The sequence below is a fragment of the Pogona vitticeps genome, chromosome 5, assembly GCF_051106095.1.
Source record: "Pogona vitticeps strain Pit_001003342236 chromosome 5, PviZW2.1, whole genome shotgun sequence".
NCBI lineage: Eukaryota > Metazoa > Chordata > Lepidosauria > Squamata > Agamidae > Pogona > Pogona vitticeps.
This window is the reverse complement of record NC_135787.1, coordinates 140,840,267-140,861,024: the sequence shown is the minus strand read 5'-3', so window position 1 is coordinate 140,861,024 and position 20,758 is coordinate 140,840,267. Positions and strand designations below refer to the sequence as shown.

Sequence of the window (20,758 nt, the reverse complement as noted above, 5' to 3'; positions counted from 1 at the left end):
TGGTAGGGGGCTTGAAATTGGGACTTGTGAACCAGTCTGCTGCCTGTTGTTGTTGGAGACAGCAGCCACAGTCAGACCATCCTACCCCTTCCCCAACTCAAAGAAGGTGCTGGAGGTGAAAGTACCAGAAGGTGTAATAGTGACACCACCTATCTGATGGCCATCTGACAGTACAAGTCTTCTCTGTGGAGTGTGAGTCAGTTGAGCTGAACCTCTAGGCTTCTACCACTACCCGAACTATAGACTGGGCCATAAATACTCCACTCCCAAAGGCAACTACACCAGAGCACAGAGTGCTGTCCTCTGAAGATGCCGGCCACAGAGACTGGCGAAATGTTAGGAAGGACAACCTTCAGAAAACGGCCTAAGAGCCTGAAAAACCCACAACAACCAATAGCCAATGAGTTTACCAGTATCTATCAAAGCAGCTTTGCAATGTTACTGTTAGCTTTAATTTAAAGGCCCGTATTTTGATACCTTCTTGCTATAATTGCTTAGTAATCACATGTCTAGCTAGAGGATGAGAGTTGGATTCTCCACTGTGTCTCTATGACAGGGGCTGAGTTCGATGATCCATAGGGTCCCTTCCAGTTCTGTAGTACTAAAGATGATGATGCGTATTATATCCTGCCTTTCCTCACTGAGGAAACCATGTCTAGCTCTCACCCTTTTCCTCTGAATCCACTTACAACCCTGAAAAGGAGATCAGCCTGACAAAAGTCTGCTTGGCTTAAGGTCCTCTGACGAGTTTCATGGCTCAGTGAGGAACTCAAATGTTGGTCACGTCCCAGGCCAATACTCAAGACTAGTATTGTATGCCACACTGCCCGGGCCATTTTCTCTCACTCTCTCACAAACAAGCGCGCGCGCACAGGCTCTCCCTCTGCCAACTACTGTAATTTGAGAGTCACTTTCTATACACCGAATGAAGCGTGCTCTGGTCACCGACGGCGCGCCGTTGCCAGAGCCACCACTGCTCTAGCTCCGGAGTGGCTCACACAAGCCTTTGCTTGTTGTGTGGGAGGCGAGCCGCCGGGGCCCCGGCGAGGCTTCTCGGCTGAGATTTGTTTTGCGTCGGCCTTTCTCCGCTTCGTCTCCCAAGCCCCAGCCAGCCATCTAGGCTCCCCTCAGCTCCTCTCCTTCTCCTCCTCCCCTTCCCCTTCCCAACCAGCCAACCCTCCCCTCCGTTTTGTTGTTATCACATGGGAGGAGGCGGGCTCGGCTGGTCCAGGCAGGCGCTGGGGGAAGGAGGAGGAGGAGGAGGAGGAGGCGGAAAGTTTGGCGAAGCGTCTGGAGTTGGCGGCGCAGCGGCGAAGCTTCGGCGGTGGGTTTAACGCGAGGTGGGGGGGCATGAAGGAGAGCCCCCGACGGCCCTGATAGCCGTGGAGGACAGGGAGGATCCGCGCCGCTTTCTAGCCCGGTGCGCTGAAGGCGCGAAGAACTCCGGCCATGGGCTCCGCCGCGCACCTCGTTTGGCGGCGGCGGCGGCGGCTCCTGCTGCTGCTGCTGCTCCTTGCCTGTAGCTTCGTTCGCGTGGGACTGGCTGGAGGGTGTCCTGCATCGTGCCGCTGCCTGGGGGAACTCTTGGACTGCAGTCGTCTCAAACTGCACCGAGTGCCCGAGCCTCTCCCGGACTGGATAGTCCAGCTGTAAGTATCCGAGGAGCGCCGCCGCCGCCGCCAACAGGGAGAAGGAGAAGGCTTTGGGCTCCTTTGCCTCGGCGGCCAGCTCGGGGTGCCGTTACGGTTCTCCGGCGCTAGGGGGCGCCCTGGGCTTCTCGTGCCTATTCGTCTTCCTGGCGTGTCTCTCAGTGGGGCCAGGCGAGTTGGGGTCGCGTCTTGGGGGTGCCTGTTTCTCCGTCAGAGCTTGGGAGCGTGACTTTTGTGGGAGGTGGAGGCCAAAAGTAACTTTCCACGTGCTGGTGTGTCTTGAAGGCTAGTGCTGGAGGCGAAAGGCCCTGCAGAAGTTTCCAGGTCCCAGGTTTTATGCTCCAGGGGCTGATTGATTGAGGTATGGCAGATTTATCTTTTGCCTTTCCTCCAGGGAGCTCAAGGTGCTCTGTACAGCTCTCCTCACTCACACTTTGTCCTCACCATAGGCCTCCCAGGCTGAGGCTGCCACTGGCCCAAAGGGAGTCAGTGGTCTTCCTTGCCAAGTGGGAACTTGAATCCATGTACCCTCAAAGGGTTGGACAGTGTCATTGAAGCGACCAACATGAATTTGACCCAGCTCCAGGAGGCAGTGGAAGACAGGAGGGCTGACGTGCTCTAGTCCATGGGATCACAAAGAGTCGGACACGATTTAACGACTAAACAACAACCCTCAAATGGTGGTTTTTCTGACCACTGCACTCCCGTCCTCTTGAGCCTCCCCTGGCAGTGGCCACTTGGCCTCAGAGTACTGGAGAAGAAGCAGAGGTGTGGTCTTTGCATGCTTGCCATCTGTGCCAGAGAAAGCCAGTGGAGTGAGGGTGGACCCAGTTCTAACTGCTGCACCACCCACCAGCAAGGGGGCAGCACAGGAAAGCCTGGGGTGGCAGCAATCCTAGCAGTCTCTGCAGCACCACCCAGAGAGGGAGAGGGAAAGAGAGAAGTTGAGCAATGATGTGGCTCTCCGCCTGCTCTGGGCACCACAGAAGGAAGTTCTAGATTTCTCAGCCATTTAAGAGGCCCAGAAACATGGGAGCAAATAAGAGGTGAATCTATCTCTGTTCACTCCTCTTCCAGGAGGAACAGGGGGGATGCTGTCCCTGCTCAGAGGAAGAGCTGAAGGCTGGCTTGTTTGCTGGGCAGTGATGGAGAAGATGGTCATGGGGCTGTAGCGGTGGTGGTGGTCTTGCTTTAGAAAGCATAGCCATTGGGTTTATGAACATGGTGGTTCCCCAGCTGTTGTGGTTCTAAGAAGGAGAGAACAGCCAGTGGCTGCTCTCCCTTGCTCACTCTGCCATGTATCCACCCCAGCTCAGTGAGCAAGGAAGGCAGCAGGCAGCCACCCACGCTTAACTCTTCTCCTATATCACCTTCCCAGGTAATACCCTGAGCATCAGGGCTGTACTCCATGGAAGTTACCAAAATAAAACATGTTAGACTTTAAGGTGCTGTAAGACAGTTATTTCTGCTTCTTGCAATTGGCATGTTGGGTTCTTTTCTCCACCACTACACATAAGGAAGGGAGAGAAGGCCACATCCTTAAGCTGTTTTCTTCTTGCCTGCATGGCCTCTTTCTGATTCAGTGAGGGTGGAGGAGAGGACATGCTTTCTCAGGGATGAGAGAAGCCCTACAAGCTGACCAGCAGACCTCCCAAGGCCTTTCCCTGGCAGGTTTCCCCACCTATGGTGAAGATTTTGGTGCTTATTGCTCCTAGAGGTTGCACCAAACTGTCCACATGCTTTTGAGCACTGACATTTTGAATCATATTAAAACGTTTCGTTCATTCAGAGAAGGTGTATTTATTTGATTTTTATAATTTATGTATCATATTTCCTTCTTTTAGCTCCCCTTCCTCTCCACTTTATCTTCTCCATAACCTTGTGAGGCAGGCCGGACTGAGAGGTTATCAGCCCATATTCCTCTGTGTGGTTCACAGCCAAGTGGGGGATGTGAATCTGGCACTCTGCATCATGTAGAGGCTAAGTCTATTGTGTAGAACTATCATTGGAATGATGTTTCTATTCTATCTTCCATTTCCCCCCAACGGGGATAGGAGGCTTTGGAAACATTTAATACCTATTTAATACATTTCACAGTCCAAGAAGAGAAAACATTTGTTTTGTATCATATTCATATTATATATGTATTATAATCTTGTACAATGAGTCTACTTGTTTCCAGCGTTGTGACCTTGGGTATCTAGAATGGTTATATTGTGGTCTTTAGATGTAGCTCATGTCTGCCAGGTAGGAGTTTCCAGGCCTGTATGAACCAGTTTGGATGCTGTGCAAAGTAACTCTTCGTCTGGACATCCTTGCCATTTGAGAAGTAAGACAGAAATATAGTTTGGAAATAATACACTCTGAAGAAGGTGATCAAGGGTAATAGTAATATGTGTATTGAAATGCCAGTATGCAGATAACCAAACCAGTAAATAAATGTGGCCCCTGCATGTTCCAGTTGGATGGATGTAGAGTATGTTGACTCAGAACAAGGATGAGGAGCTTTTGGTGACCAGATTCGATGCGGCTGATAGGATTTGAGGTCCTATCAAGGTAGATGGATGCAGGTTTTCTAACCCTTGTCTATAGAGCAAGAGTTGTTAAAGTCTTGCCATCAATTTTTCTTTGTTTCTTCATTCAAAGTGGGCATTTTTAAAGTGGGCATTTGCGGGGGTGGGGGGAGAAAAGAGTACTGGCTGACAGTTCTTTAATTAGACCCAATATGGTTCCCAAGTAACATGCTAAGAACAGTTTCAGAAAAGCTGAGGGCCTGCATTTGTGTGCATGGGATTATTTATTGACTTCATAAAAATAGTTGCTATGATGTAACAGGTACCCAGTCTTCAAGATTTGGGTTTCATTTCCATCATAAAATGCCCAGTAGGAAAGATTTAGTCTATAAAAGCACGAGAGACGGATGTTAAAAAGATATCACAATTCAATATCTGATATATCTCTAAAAATCTACAGGAAAAAATAATAATAAAGAGCAGTGGTTTTTATTGTTGTTGTTAGAAAGTAGCTGAAATATTTTGTAACAGTATGCTTGTTGTTACTCTCCTGCCACTTCAATCACTTCTGGATTAGTTTATTAATTTTCTATTGCACTTCAGGAGCAAGTGCAGATAAGAACTTTAAAATAAACAGGAAGTCTTTCAATTAGTTGTGGCTAATTCTCCTCAATTGCCTCCCCTGGAGGTCATGTTTCTTTACTAAGGAAAAGTGGCTGATGTATTTGTAACACATGGTTTTTAGTCTGTGGATGATTTATGGTGGAATCCTATATATGTCTACTCAGATATATGTCCAACTGAGTTGTGTAGTGCTTACTCACAGAAAAAAATTGTATGAGTTTGCAACCACAGAGGACTGAATAATTGCATAATTGTTGCATTCATTTATTTATTTTGTATCTTGCCTGTCCACTAAAAATAGGGCTCTCAAGATGGTTTCTACTCCTGGAAGCAGATAGAACAGAGAACTCTTAATTAAAACCTAAAAACCATTTTAGTTAGAATATGTCATTTAAATACACTTCTTCATGAATGTAGACATGGGCAGAGAAAAATCTGGGAAGAAAAAGCTGGCACATTTTCCAAAGAAAGTGTTTATACAAATTGCTTAATTGTTTTTAACAGAGAAAACTGCTTGTAAAAGTCACTTTTTTAAAAAAAAAAAAGCTTGAATATGTGATAAGGAACATTTAAACACAGTTGTATTCAAGCTGAACTTCTGTACTGTTATAACATTGATAAACGAGTAGATATATGCAGGATTGCACTGTAAGGGAGCAGTTGTATACCCTCGTATTTGGGAGTAAACTCTGTTGATCTCTGTGGACCTTGGCTGCAAGTAGACTTTTACTGAATTGTGCTGTAAATGTGCTAGGCAGTTTCCCCAGACATCCATTCCAGGGTGGTGGTGGCGGCATTAGCCACATAGCAAAATAACAGCAACATGGGATAAAATAGGTATTTCACATGAATGCTACTTAGGAATTTAACTGAATTATTTTTCAAAGTTTTTTTTTTTTTTTTTTTTTTTTTGAGAAGAACATGAAGTCAACAGCAATAATAGCAACATATCTTAGTGGCAGTTAATTTAGTGACCACTAAAACAAACAGTTCTTCTGTTGTTGCTAGCACAGTGGAAGCTTTCTAATTGGATTTCCCCTGGAGACTTAAATTGTCCATATGTACATTCACATTCCTTTAAAAGAAGTGTGAAAAATTGACTCCACTTGTATAAATAAGCACTTGGCCTTTTGTAAGGAGCCCTGCTGTGATTGCTCATTGGGCAGCTGTGTCACTTGCTCTTAAACTCACAGGGTTGCATCTTTGTAGGTGTCACCATACCCTGTCGCCTGCTAGATTTTGTGACATGTTTCTTTTGTTTGAGCAAAGTGTCTTTAGAAGTTCCTGTTCATTACTTGCTTTTCATCCTCTTTAAAAAAAACTGCAAGCAGACATGTGGTGTTTTGCCTCCTGTTGTCCTTAGTAACCCTGGGTGACTAAGAGACAATAAATGAACAAAATAGCTTGTTGTTGTTAGCATAGATCACACTTGCCCAGATAGCACATCATTAATTGATGTCAGGCAGTTATGATATTTGTTAATGGATGTGTTGCAAACCCATATGTTTAATAACCAAAGTCACCTTGTTTTCAAAATCCTAAACCTCAGGCACCCTCTCCTAAATAAATCGCTTAAGAAACAGGTTTTGTTGATTTCAGTGAGGCTTTATCCCCCAAACCTCCAGTCTAAGATTACATTCCTTTAACAATAGAGTATAAGACCCATCAGAATCAGTGAGGTTTACCACTGAGCAGTTATGTTTAGAATGTTTAACTGCATCAAAATGGAAGGATCCCATATTAAATTCAGTAAGATATTTCATATGCTGTTGTTGTAAGCAGTGCAACTTGATTTGTGGTAAAGAGTGATTTTAAGGTGTTTCCCTGGAAAACCAAGCCAACCCAAAATTTCAAAAGCATTTTTTGGGGAAGAGCTTGATGGATTTTTTTTGCATTCAAATTTTTTTGATGATATAATAGAGATGGTGTGCTTGACTGAAGCAACAGTTGCAACTAGAAATGCTGAATTAATTTTCTGATCTGGCTGCTGAGGACTGAAATCCTGTTATCTTTCCTTGTAGAAGTTGTGGTTAACCCTTGTAATTGTGATTGACATAATAAATAGCTTTAGGTGGTGGAAGGTGGTTAATTTTAGCACTGCTTTATTGCAGACTCCGGGTAAAGATGTATTCAACTACTTTAATGAAACCAAGACGGTTCAGAACGAGTAGATTTTCTCATAGTTTATTAACAATTAAATACAATTCAGCTTCTCTTGTAGAATAAGAGGTGTCAGAGCAGAGGTAAACATTGTACACTTTAAGAACTTAGCTTTTGTTAGGTTTAATTTTTAGCAGCCAGTATGAGAAAGGAAGAGAACATCTGAACAGCTGCCAGACATCTTTGCTATTTTTCAATTCCCTTTGGAATTCTAGATTATTTTACCAGAGTTTGTCTAGGAATGTTAAAGCTGTCACTGAGACAGAGGGGGGAATCTAAAGGATGGTTTCTGCTAATGTTTGTATTACATCTCGGTATTTACATTTTCTGAGTCCTGTAGTCCTTACTAGAATTGCCAGGGAAAAAAAAGTAGGGATAGTTTTCACAGCTGTTCTTCAGCATTTTCCAGACTAAAATCTGAACATAGCATGCTGATTTATGAGTCACTTTGGACCTGTGTCTTAAAACAGCTACAGCCTGACTCTTTGTTTTTTAGCTTTCCTTTTCTGTGCTGAATTAGCAGCTCTAAAGGCCCCAGTGGGGCTTGAATAAGAAGCTGTTGTTGGATTTGCATTTAAAATCTCCACCATCCTTTTAGAGCTGCAGAGCTGGAAGGGACCCTGTGGATCATCTAGTCCAGCCCCTTCCAGGAGGTACATTGAGGAGTCAAACTTCCAACTTCTTGCTCCGCAGCCAGATACCTCAACCCCTGAGCTATAAAATTTGTCTTAAGCATTAAGCATTTCCTAGAAGAATGATATTGATTGTACCAAAGAAGCTCAGATTGAAAAATCATACGGTATCTACTTACTTAGAATTAAGATCCATTCAATTTAGTAGGTGTGTTTTATAACTGGGCTGCTAGTGTGCTTCTGAATATTTACAAAATATGCAGAGCTGTTTCATCATTTGTCGAGAGGTCATTGGGGAAATCCAGTCTTATCCATAGAGGTTTGAATCAAGATAACAGCTTGTTGACACACTATGTATGTTAATTCACTTCCTTAGCACCAGGATATCTGTTATCAGAAACTTTATGGCTAGCGTCAACAATGTAATTGCCCTTGGTAGTAGTTTCTGAATGCAACCCTCCCCCCACACTAGCTATAATCCCAATTTCAGCCATGGGATCAATTGATCTACCTAACTATCACTGAAATTCTGGATGACATTCAGCTTGGTAGTTAAAGTGCACTACAGTCCACGAAAACTCTGCAGTAATACTTTTGTTAGATATGGTTTTGGTTTTGTGTCGTCAAGCTTTTATTTTGTCATGGAACTCTTTAACATAGCCTACCATGGTGAACGATTCCTTGGTGACACTTGGTTGTCCCCATGTTGAATAGTCTCTTGGTCATATGCTGGCTGATTCTGGAAGTCCTAGTGTCTGAATTCAAAAATGATTAAAGACAGAAGTCTGTGAAGACAGAATTGCTTCAGTTCTGCTGCACATGTTGATTGTCTGCTTTCTTACTGCTGGTCCATCCTCTTATAATCTAAGGAAAGTTTGCAGGTGTGGATAAGGAGTAGAACCCCCACCTCCCATATGTTCTACATGGAGTTTGATTCTATAATGGTGGCTGCTGTTTTGAATGAAAAGAGCATTAGATGTTGCATTTGGAGACTATACATACATATTTCTAAGATATTTTTCAGGTTACAGACAAATAAAAAGAAATGCTTATGAATGTAAATTCTGTGTTTATAGTAAGTGGGCAAGTTTTTATTAAAAAAAAATTAGCTGAGAACAGTTAAAACCCTTGTTCTCATAAGGCTAAAGAGGTAATCCCAAATAGACTAAGAAGAAGAAGAAGAAGAAGAAAGAAGAAAAAAGAAAAAAGAAAGAAGAAAGAAGAAAAAAGAAAGAAGAAAAAAGGAAGAAGGAAGAACAAGGGCAGGAAGTGTGTGCTGGATTTTCCTACCAGTTTTTTCTCCTTTGGTTCTCTTGCTCAGAATAAAACAATTGAAAACAAGGAAAAGAAAAGTCGATGGCAAGAAGTCTTGTTTCTAGGACTTTGTGGGGGATATATACCTCCCAGAATCCTATGTTTCAGATTCACCTACTTCCTCATGCTAGGGAGAATAGCAGTGTGAATACATGTGCCCATGGGTACAATAAGGACCTTCCAGATAGCCCTTTGACTCTCATTTCTCCGCTGTCCTTACCAAGTATAAATATGGCGAATATGACCAGGTTAAGGCAATGGGGGAAAATACTTTTGGGGGTAGTAGTTTTGCAGAACTGGAATGCAGTATCATCCAGATGACTCTTGTTGGAGACCTCTGTCCCATCCATAACCCTCTTCCAGGACCACTTGGTAGGTTTAGCATTAACTTGGAAATCTTTGTGGAGTGCATTACACATAAGATTATATGTTGCAAACCACAGCTATACAGAAAAAAATTAGAAAAAGGCTGTGTGAGCTCCGATACAGTACAAATTGCAGATGATACCAAAAGCTGACATTCTGGACTTTTCAGTTGCGGGAAGGCATTTTCATGCAAGGAGTCCTCTCTGCGCCTCTTGAGGCCATCTTGGAAGCTGTGCCTTTGCACTCAGAGTTAGACATTTAAAAATGTAATTTTAAAGGTGTAAGCAGTGCTCAAAAAGGCTGAGTTTGTCCAGCCATGCATAGCAGTTTAATGTTTCATAACCTAAAAAGTGCTACCAGTGAGCTTGAACCACTGCAGAGATTTTTCTTTCCATCTACTGTGGTTTTAAGGGTAGGGGAAAGAGAGGGAGGAGGTAATTGGGAGTGGAAAATGTGTATCCACCACTACAGTGATGCCAGCTCTTGCTTTTCTATTATAAGGAGAGATTTGTTTATATTATTTTCTGTTAGGATAAGAAACTCTTAACAACTGCTTCTTTTTAAAAAAGATAGAATTTAAAATTTGCTATATTGGGGGAAAAGTCAAAGCTGATTTCAGAAACTGTTATAGTTACCTAGAAGTTCAGCCCATTCCTTTACAGAATGTCCTTGTCTCTAAAACAATAATCTTCTTTATGCTGCTAGAAGCTAAAACTAAATGGCAGACCTATTAAAATACTAGTAATCGCTGATTTAGGCTTCTGAGCAATAAAGATATTTAATACAAACAGTGGATAGAAAAATGGTTAATTTCTTTTTATCTGAGGTAAAAAAATAATGTGGGCTTTTGGAGGGATGTTTGCGCCTTAAATCAAAAACAAAAACACAACACAGAACCCATGGACAGGTTTGTGCATACCAGCAGTGTCAGAAAACAAGAATTTAGTCTGAAACATAATGCAAGTTATGCTTATGGTTGCTTTGATAGACTCCAGATGGATGGTGTGCTTTAGCTCTGAGTGAAAGTGTCTGGCTCCAGTTTGGTGATCATGCACAGCAGTGGCTGTAATTGCAGGATTTTTATAGTTTAGAGGCTCTGCCAGATTTCTTTCTCCCTCCTAGGTTATAACTCCAGCAGAACAAATCCACTCACGTCTGTTACTGTCTGGTAGGTCCTAAGGCAAACATGTTTTAAATAAATCTTTGTGAACTGTTCTCTTCTTTGCCCTTCTGACATTTTTAAAAAAATATTTTAGGTGAAATGAGGAAAGGCAAGAAGGTTTTATAATTTTTTTAAAGTAGAATTTTGAAAGCTCTTTGATAAAATAATTTGTGATCCTTGATTTTTGTCTAGTGCAGAACGAAGAGTAATGTATTAGACTTTTAACAGCCATGACTTCATACCCTTTTCACAGTGTGTTTGCATAGTTCTTCTAAACCCTTTGAATGCAAGCCAAGTATTGAGTTGGGTACACATCAGGATAAAGTCCTTTCTCTGTTGTACAGTCAGTTTAATTCAGATCACTTTCTCTAACTTGTTAAATTAGATGAACTGTAGTTTCTTCTATTCTTCAGTTGTATTCATTAGGCACTAATTAGTATTAAAAAAACTTGGGGGTTGGATCCAGGCATAATAATATTTACAGCAGATCCACTGAAATCAGCAGCACTTGATCATGACTGATTTTGCTCCCATTGATTTTATTATACTCATTACAGTCAGCTCTGGATCCAGCTCTAAAGAGAGGGAGATACGTGGGAGAAGGCCTGTTTCCTCGCAGGAGAAACATGTTAGTGGCAGATTGGGTTGTTTCATTTGAGGTTGAAATGTTGATACCATGAGACTGAAGTGTTTATTCAGACCTGTGATGTTTTTGTTTCTGCTTGCATATGGTTCACGTTAACATTTTTATGTGTGAGAATTAATGATGGAGGGACACAGGAGTGCAAGAAATGAGAGGTTTCCATACCACCCAGCCATCAATGTACCTAGACACCACAACTTCAGGTTTGCTAGGTAAAAACCATAAATTGAGCAGCAGCTTTATGTTAGATTTACCAGATGTCATTGAATGGTAACAACAGCCTTTGACACACACCCCACCCCGCACCCCCCAAAATTTCAAGGCAGGCAAAAGGATTTAACTGAATTCCATATCGTCGTCATAGTTTAGTCATGTCCGAATCTTCGTGACCCCATGGACCAGAGCACGCCAGGCCCTCCTATCTTCCACTGCTTCCCGTAGTTGTGTCAAATTCATGTTGGTTGCTTCGCAGACACTGTCCAGCCACCTCATCCTCTGTCGTCCCCTTCTCCTCTTGCCTTCACATCTTCTCATGAGATGGCCAAAGTACTGGAGCCTCAGCTTCAGGATCTGTCCTTCTAGTGAACACTCAGAGTTGATTTCCTTTAGAATGGACAGGTTTGTTCTCCTTGCAGTCCAGGGGACTCTCAAGAGCCTCCTCCAGCACCACAATTCAAAGGCATCAATTCTTCGGTGGTCAGCTTTCATTATCATCCAGCTCTCACTTCCATACATTATGACAGGAAAAACCATAGCTTTGACTACTCTGACTTTTGTTGGCAAGGTGATGTCTCTGCTTTTTAAGATGCTGTCTAGGTTTGTCATCGCTTTCCTCCCAAGAAGCAGGCGTCTTTTAATTTTGTGGCTGCTGTCTCCATCTGCAGTGATCATGGAGCCCAGGAAAATAAAATCTGTCACTGCCTCCATATCTTCCCCTTCTATTTCCCAGGAGGTGATGGGACCAGTGGCCATGATCTTAGGTTTTTTGATGTTGAGTTTCAGGCCGTTTTTTTTTTTTTTGCACTCTCCTCTTTCACTCTCATTACAAGGTTCTTTAATTCCTCCTCACTTTCTTCCATCAGAGTGGTATCATCTGCATATTGGAGGTTGTTGATATTTCTTCCGGCAATCTTAATTCCGGCTTGGGATTCCTCCAGTCCAGCCTTCCGCATGATGTATTCTGTATATAAGTTAGATAAGCTGGGGGACAATATACAGCCTTGTCGTACTCCTTTCCCAATTTTGAACCAATCAGTTGTTCCATATCCAGTTCTGACTGTTGCTTCCTGTTCCATGTATAGATTTCTCAGGAAATAGATAAGGTGGTCAGACACTCCCATTTCTTTAAGGACTTGCCATACTTTGCTGTGGTCCACACAGTCAAAGGCTTTTGCATAGCCAATGAAGCAGAAGTAGATGTTTTCTGGAACTCTCTGGCTTTCTCCATAATCCAGCGTATGTTAGCAATTTGGTCTCTAGTTCCTCTGCCCCTTCGGAATCCAGCTTTTACTTCTGGGAGTTCTCAGTCCACATACTGCTGAAGCCTACCTTGTAGGATTTTGAGCATAACCTTGCTAGTGTGTGAAATGAGTGCAATTGTACGGTAGTTGGAGCATTCTTTGGCACTGCCTTTCTTTGGGATTGGGATGTAGACTGATCTTTTCCAATCCTCTGGCCACTGTTGAGTTTTCCAAACTTGCTGGCATATTGAATGTAGCACCTTAACAGCATCATCTTTTAAGATTTTAAATAGTTCAATTGGAGTGTCATCACCTCTACTAGCCTTGTTGTTAGCCATGGTTTCTAAGGCCCACTTGACTTCACTCTCCAGGATGTCTGGCTCAAAGTCAGCAACTACATTGTCTGGGTTGTCCGGGATATCCAATTCTTTCTGATATAATTCCTCTGTGTATTCTTACCACCTCTTCTTGATGTCTTCTGCTTCTGTTATTTCCCTTCCATTTTTGTCCTTTATCATGTCCATCTTTGCACAAAATGTTCCTCTAATATCTCCAATTTTCCTGAACAGATCTCTGGTTTTTCCTTTTCTGTTATTTTCCTCTATTTCTTTGCATTGTTCATTTAAGAAGGCTCTCTTGTCTTTCCTTGCTATTCTTTGGAAGTCTGCATTCAATTTTCTGTAGTTTTCCCTATCTCCCTTGCATTTTGCTTCCCTTCTCCTCTCTGCTATTTCTAAGGCCTCGTTGGACAGCCACTTTGCTTTCTTGCATTTCCGTTTCTTTAGGATGGTTTTTGTTGCTGCCTCCCGTACAATGTTACGAGCCTCTATCCAAAGTTCTTCAGGCACTCTGTCCACCAAATTGAGTTCCTTAAATCTGTTCTTCACTTCCACTGTGTATTCATAAGGGATTTGGTTTAGATTATACCTGAATAGCCCAGTGGTTTTTCCTACTCTCTTCAGTTTAAGCTTGAATTTTGCTATGAGAAGCTGATGATCGGAGCCACAATGAGCTCCAGGTCTTGTTTTTGCTGACTGTATAGAGCTTCTCCATCTTTGGCTGCAGAGAATATAATCAATCTGATTTCGACATTGCCCATCTGGTGATTTCCATGTATAGAGTCGCCTCTTGTGTTGTTGGAAAAGAGTGTTTGTGATGACCAGCTTGTTCTCTTGACAAAACTCTATTAGCCTTTGTCCTGCTTCGTTCTGAACTCCAAGGCCAAACTTCCCTGTTGTTCCTTTTATCTCTTGGCTCCCTACTTAACATTCCAGTCCCCTAGAATGAGGAGAACATCTTTCTTCGGTGTCAGTTCTAGAAGGTGTTGTAAATCTTCATAAAATTGTTCAATTTCAGTCTCCTCAGCAATGGTGGTTGGTCCATAAACTTGGAGTATTTTGATGTTGAAAGGTCTGCCTTGGATTCGTATTGACATCATTCTATCATTTTTTTGCAGCATTGGACTTTCCTTTCACTTCCAGGTGCATCCGCAGCTGAGCGTCCTTTCGGCTTTGGCCCAACCACTTCATTAGCTCTGGAGCTACTTGTACTTGTCCTCCGCTCTTCCTCAGTAACATGTTGGGCGCCTTCTGACCTGAAGGTCCCATCTTCCAGCGTCATATCTTTGAGCCTTTTGTTTCTGATCATGGGGCATTCTTGGCAAAGGTACTGGAGTGGCATTGCCAGTTCCTACTCCAGGTGGATTGCGTTTAGTTGGAACTCTCCGCTATGTCCTGTTCGTCTTGGGTGTCCCTGCACGGCATAGCCCATAGCTTCTCTGAGTTACTCAAGCCCCTTCGCCACGACAAGGCAGCAATCCATGAAGGGGGAATTCTATATAGGAGACACAAAATTGTTTCCATACCATTCCTAGAGAATGAAGTGTTGCTGAACCAGCTTAAGATGATGTGAAAGTAGCTTTTTAATTATATTTCCAGATATCTGTTTTTGTAGAGTTGAATCCAATTATAAGTCTCAGTCTTCTTAAAATGCTGAATGGCAGCTCAGCACTTATGTCAGACCTACTGGTTCAGAGGGTCAGGTGTAGTTTGGACTACCAGCTGGATGAGGCTGTGTACTCTACGTGGAGGATGGACAATGTGTGACACTTCAGATGTTGTTGGACTGCATGTCCCATAATCATTTATCACTAGAGATGACTGAAGTTGCACGTGTTCCCATCCCTGCATTGAATGAATGCTAGAAAGCGTAATCTGTCCAGAGAGGGGTTCAAATACTCTGCAGTCTGCGTCATGCAGCATAGAATCAAAGTATATGAGATGCATTCAGTTAAAATATTTAATCTGGTTTTCTACTATATATGTCATACTCGGGGGGGGGGAAGATACTTCACAATTTTGTAACCTTGTTGACAATTCTTTTTTTTTTTTTTTTTTGGTAACTTTGTAGAGATCTAAGTCACAATAGATTGTCTTCAATCAAGCCTAATTCTTTGAGCCATCTTCATCATCTGCGAGAACTGTAAGTGGTTAAATTGGCTTGCAAGGTCTTACCTTTTGCCATCTGTGACATCATTCTTTAGAATGTTATTTTTAATAGTGCTTTTCAAATTATATGTAGATGCAAAATCTCTGAATAGCTGTGTCTGTAAAAAATCATGTAGAAGGGTTCTGAGTCATCTAGAATTGCTATGAATGCACCATATGCTGGTGTCCAGGAACTCATTTTCTCAAACTATGCTTTCCCCTCATAGCACAGCTGCTCAGCAAACCAGGAAGGGGTTGTGTAGCATGTCATTAAAATGAGTAATGCTGGCTTGTTGCTCATCAACAAGCCAGAATCTTAGTTTAATCTTAGTTTAAAGGTTATTCTTGATTTATAATTCCTGGTTTGTTTAGAGATCATACTAACAGAGAGGGTATGAATGAAACATGCATGGGCTTTAACACATGTAGAATTCTGGCATTTTATTCCATGCAGTTGCAGCCACTGCCATGGTTTACATGAACCAACAAGCCAGGGAGGTGCAACTAAAGAGAGCATGATGGCATGTTTTGTCTGATTGCTGCCCCTTACAGTTAGTATGTTTCAATGAATCATGAAGCTTTGCTCCATGATTTGTTTATTGTGCTGTGCAAGCCTGGGTGCACCTGCTGGTCTCTCAGCAAAAAAAGGACAGAAACACCCAGTCAGGCCTACAGTAAGGCATAGAGTCTGTCTTTGTTTGTTGAGGGAGAAAAATGGGGCAAGTTCACATGACATGCTAATGAGCCACAGGGTGAAGCTTATGGTTGTTCAGAGAATTGAAATGTTCAAGCTTCATGTACCAACATCCATAATACCTATGGATCCATGACCTACTATGTTCTGTGAATCCATCCAGTGTAAAAGAAGATTAAAGCCCACAGTAATTTTGTTGGATGAGCTTATTTTCAGAATTCAGCACAACACAGAAGTGAATGTTGCTTGTGGCTTGTTTTGTTTTCTTTTTCTTATTTGTGGCATTTGTGTAATAGAACCTCTTTTTGAAAAAATGCTAAGTTATTTATGATGGGGCAAAACGGCAAAGAAGAGGTCAGGAGATACCAGTTACAACTTATTTGTGTGTCAACTGACTTTGTTATGTTTTTGACAGAAAACTGAACAGTAATGAATTGGAAGCGATACCAGATCTGGGGCCTATTTCCGCAAACATTACGTTCCTCTCCCTGTAAGTAGATATTTACATGTTTTTCTATGTATATGAGCACTATATCTGCATGTTCTGTCACTATACAAGTGTGAACAGGAAGGTGTTCTTGTAAGTAAAATGAAACCATAGTATAAAATGGTGAAGTTAATGTGAAGCCTCTGTGGTTTTACCTTGGGTTTTTCTGATATATGATTCGTCACGAAGAAATAATTCCTGTGTGAGAAATTTGTATCTCATGTATTGCGAACTCAGATCCTTGGAATACAGTACTCAAGTTCCCCCTCGCATCTATGTTCAGAAGGTATCTTTAAAACAATCTTTCACAGTTCTAAAAGTATATGTGAAGAGATATGAGGTGCTTGATGGCACTGTAGTGCTGAGTCCTTGAAACCAAGAACTGTGGCTGAGCAGTGGAATCCATGATTTCGCTACAGTAGGCTTCAGGAACGGCAAGGGGGGGGTTGACCTAAAATCCTGACAGACTGTCAATCTTTGAGGACAGTTGTGGCCCATCTGGCCCAGTGATCTCGCTTATCTCCACAGGTGGAGATAAAGAGGGTCTGGCCCCCTGAGGCAAGACCATCCACTCACTGTTCTGCTGCTGCGGCGGCCTCTGCACACCCTTCCTATCGCTCTGCAGCTCACAGTGGATTGGCCACTCCTGGCAGGAGGTGGGATGAAGAACTTCTTTGCCAGGTTGAAGAGTGGCTAAAAATGGCTGAAAGTGACCAGCCATGGATTCAGGGTGCATAATGATTCAGAATCCATGGATATTTTCTGCTCCTGCTTTATTAATCAGCTTTCAGTCTGATCTTGTGTATGCTTATGTAGGCTATATTAAGTTTTATGGATTTACTAACAGGGTAGTGTACGTAAGCTGTTTGAGCTGCATGTTTTTACACATGATGCTAACAGTGCTGGCCTTGAAAAGTGGCTGCTTGAAAAATAAATGTTTTGAAATATTTTTTGACATGTTTATAAGGAAGAATGAATCTAAATGCAAGACAGAAAATGGAAAAGAAGAAAGGAAAACAATATGAAACAGGGAATTGGAATTAAGTGAAGAATATATCTTTATGTCTGACATAAGGTTCAGACTACCATTTGCCATATTTTTTCTATGTTTATATTGGTTTTCTGTGATGAACTGTTGCTTAGTGTTCATGAAAAATAGTTACTGCCTTTCTGCCTTTTTATATAGAAGGCTAAAAATGTGAGGAGATAAATAGGTACCACCTCGGTGGGAAGGTAATGGCATTCCATGTCTAGTCGCACTGGCCACGTGACCACAGAAACTATCTTTGGACAAATGGCTCTATAGCTTGGAAATGAGGATGAGCACCGTGCCTTAGAGCCGGACACGACTGGACTAAATGTCAAGGGGAACCTTTACCTTTACCTATATTTAGCTTGGAATTAAGAAAGCAGAATGTAATTATTGTCTCACAATAATAATAGCAGTGACTTCTTTTTTTTCTTGAGAAATCACTAATTTATCAACTCTTTTTAAAATCTGGTTGGTGCAATTGACATTTTCTGAGTACTTTGCAGTTTAGTATAAATATCCTAACCTTTGTGTAATTAAAAAAAATCTTCATGATTTGGTTCAAAGTTCTACCAATTACTTTTTAGTTATGTCTTTTTCACCAAGGAAAATCTGCACTAAAAGCAAGTTATATGGTATCTATTGTTAAAGAGTCTAAAGAGTTAAAACAATACAGTCAAATTCTGGAAAGCTGTTTAGTTAATGAAAGTGATCAGTATTCAGTTGCTTACATCTGGTGACTTATTATCCTGCTGTTTTTACTCTGGGCCTAGGTCAGCTAAGTCAGCTGGTGTAGACGCTGTGTCTGCTCTGCGCTATTTGAGTAAGAACTAAGTGACATTTGATATTGGTGTGGCTTTTCTATAGATTAGGCAGGGTGGAGAAAGGAATTAAAAGGAAAGGCAAGGTGGTTTAGAGGCAAAGGAGGTTCCATTAAAACAGCAACCACTACTCATACTGAATTTTATAATTCTGTTGAATTGTATAACTTACATTTCAAGTTAATCTTTCTACCACGGTGTAGTATATTATCTAATCCACACATATAGCATGCAGCATTGCTTTCCATGTGGTTCGGTGTGGCACCACTTGTCATGACTAATATGTGGCACTGAAGTATTCCATGTGATCTGCTTGATTCAGACTAAGCCCTGCTTTTAAAAGACATATGTGGTTTAGATATAAGTCCAGATGGACACTCTCATTTGGGGATTGGAGCTCCATTATTTTTTCCCCTGCTATATTCCCTGATCTGGACCTGCCCCTCTCCCATGTGTCAAAGCAGATCTTGTTCTCCATGCAGGTTGGAGGCAAAGATGGTTTGATGAGGATGAGAACCTCAATGGAAAGCAAATGCGTAAAATTGCTCCCTCCCAGCAAGGGCTCTGATCAGGATTAGATACTTCACATCATTTTTAAAATAGGGTGTTGGCCGGGAGAGAAATAGGTTTAAATAAACCCTACATGTTAGAAGTAATCTGTAGTTGAGCTTTGAATTGTGTATAGAGTGACTTGGAGGAATCTTTCACTTGTCCTTTACACTGATGAACCCATATTAACTGAACTATGCACAGAGAAGAATTATATTCAGGGGAAAGTAACCTCTGTAACCACTTGCCTTCTCTCACAATGGAAATACAGTTTGCACCCAGGTATAGTATCCTCTTATTATATCAATTCCCTAAGAATGTAGCTCTAGATAAACAACAAAAACAACAAACCAAAAACAAATAACCAAACAAAAAACCCTAGAAATATTATTCTGCATCTACCAAAAAAAACTTTACAAAAAGCTTACGGTTTCTAGTTTGAGAGTTTTGTTGATTTACTCAGCTGACCAAACAGAAAACCTTTTTTTGACTTGGATTATGTAGTTCTTTTTTTTAAAAAAAACCCAACACTCTTTAACATACCTCCTGAAAAAACTGAATTGTTATGCTGGACAGTTGGGTTGCTGGGAAGGTGTCTTGTTACCATTGTACTTTAAGACTCATGCTGAGCTTCTGAATGGCCTCAGAAGGCTTCCTGATTATGCTCTGCAGAACTCAACTGAGGTTACAAGTATATACCAAGCACCTTCTGACCTCTGTGGGGAATGACTGGAATTAGAAATTGGTAGCAATTTATTATGGCTACTTTGACGTGAAAGCCAACTCTGGGTCAGCACAGCATGGGATCAACTTTGGGATGAGCCAGAAAGAAAAAGGAGGAAAAAGGGGAGGAGGTGCAAGATAGGAATCAGATAGCAGCTGAGTGTGTAATTGGTGACAGTTCGCTCTGTGCTTTTCAGGCTAATTATCCCCCACCACAAAAAAAAGAGTAAGAATCATCCCTGTGGTCTGTCATAATGAGTTGATTCTCCTAGAATTCTCACTTTGTAAATTTGCAGCTAAAAATATAAAGGGCTGCTGCAGCTGCAGCTCTAGTAGAACTTCCTTTGTCAGTGAACAGAACAGGACCATTTTGTATTCTTTGAATTGTAATTGATTTTCAGGCGGTCTTCTTTGTATAACACTAGTACATTATGGCAATATTAAGGGGTTTTTTTTATATAAAAAAGAAATAATTTGAAGGTACAACTCTACTGAGCTTTCATACGGAGCACTCCCTCTCTCTCACCACATTACTCTTGGCTCTTTGGTTTCGCCTGAAAAAATTGGTTTTTTTTCCCAAGGGTATACAAATTGTATAAAGATTACATTTGTACTCTGCCAGATTGCCTAAATACTTATGGAGAAGAAAGACCTGCTGAGATTCTATCTGTACTCCTGGACTCAAGTTCTCAAACAGTCTAGCATCACTCTTTAAATCAATGAAGAGTTGTTCTTATTTAAGCTTGAGACTTCTAATCTTTTCCCCTTGTATTCTTGCAATATAACTTTTGTTTGACTTAAAGCTAGTGCAAAGTAGCCTTTTAGCAGTATTAGTTTTAATGTCAAGAGATGGGAGACAGTTCTAAAACTATTTGTAGAATATAAATCACGATCTCAAGTACAGTATTACTGGATTCTTCCATATAAAGGGAGTCATAAGAAGTGATTTACTCTGCAAACCAAAGTAATTAATGGAACATATTCTATTGTAAAATAGACATTTGTGATTTGGAGATAAAAATTGTATTATTATTATTATTATTATTATTATTATTATTATTATTATTATTATTATTATTATTATTATTATTATTATTATTATTATTATTATTATTATTATTATTATTATTATTATTATTATTATTATTATTATTATTATTAATTTGATTTATACCCCGCCTATCTGGGCGACTCGTGCACTCTAGGTGGCCTACAATATAGGATAAAACAATAAAACACAAAAAAGTACATAACCGTTCAATCGTTACAATTATAATAAAATGGAGGGATAATAAAATAAGGGAAAATAAGAAAAGAGATCAGGTATTGACTGGAGGGAAGGCCTGGATGTACAACCATGTTTTTAATTGGGTTTTAAAGATTCCCAGCGTAGGGGCCGTGCGAATCTCTGGAGGGAGGTTGTTCCACAGGCGAGGAGCCACCGC

At 41.3% G+C, this 20,758-nt stretch overlaps 1 protein-coding gene across 1 annotated transcript in view; it reads left to right on the top strand.

Moving 5' to 3' along the window:
- Positions 1-1,305: 1,305 nt before the first annotated feature.
- Positions 1,306-20,758, top strand: part of LRIG3 (leucine rich repeats and immunoglobulin like domains 3) — a 64,849-nt gene continuing 45,396 nt past the window's right edge. The window contains exons 1-3 of the mRNA XM_020795544.3: positions 1,306-1,649; positions 14,933-15,004; positions 16,119-16,193. Of these exons, the coding sequence (XP_020651203.3) occupies positions 1,450-1,649; positions 14,933-15,004; positions 16,119-16,193 (347 nt within the window). The 5' untranslated portion in view covers positions 1,306-1,449. The remainder of the gene's footprint in view (positions 1,650-14,932; positions 15,005-16,118; positions 16,194-20,758) is intronic.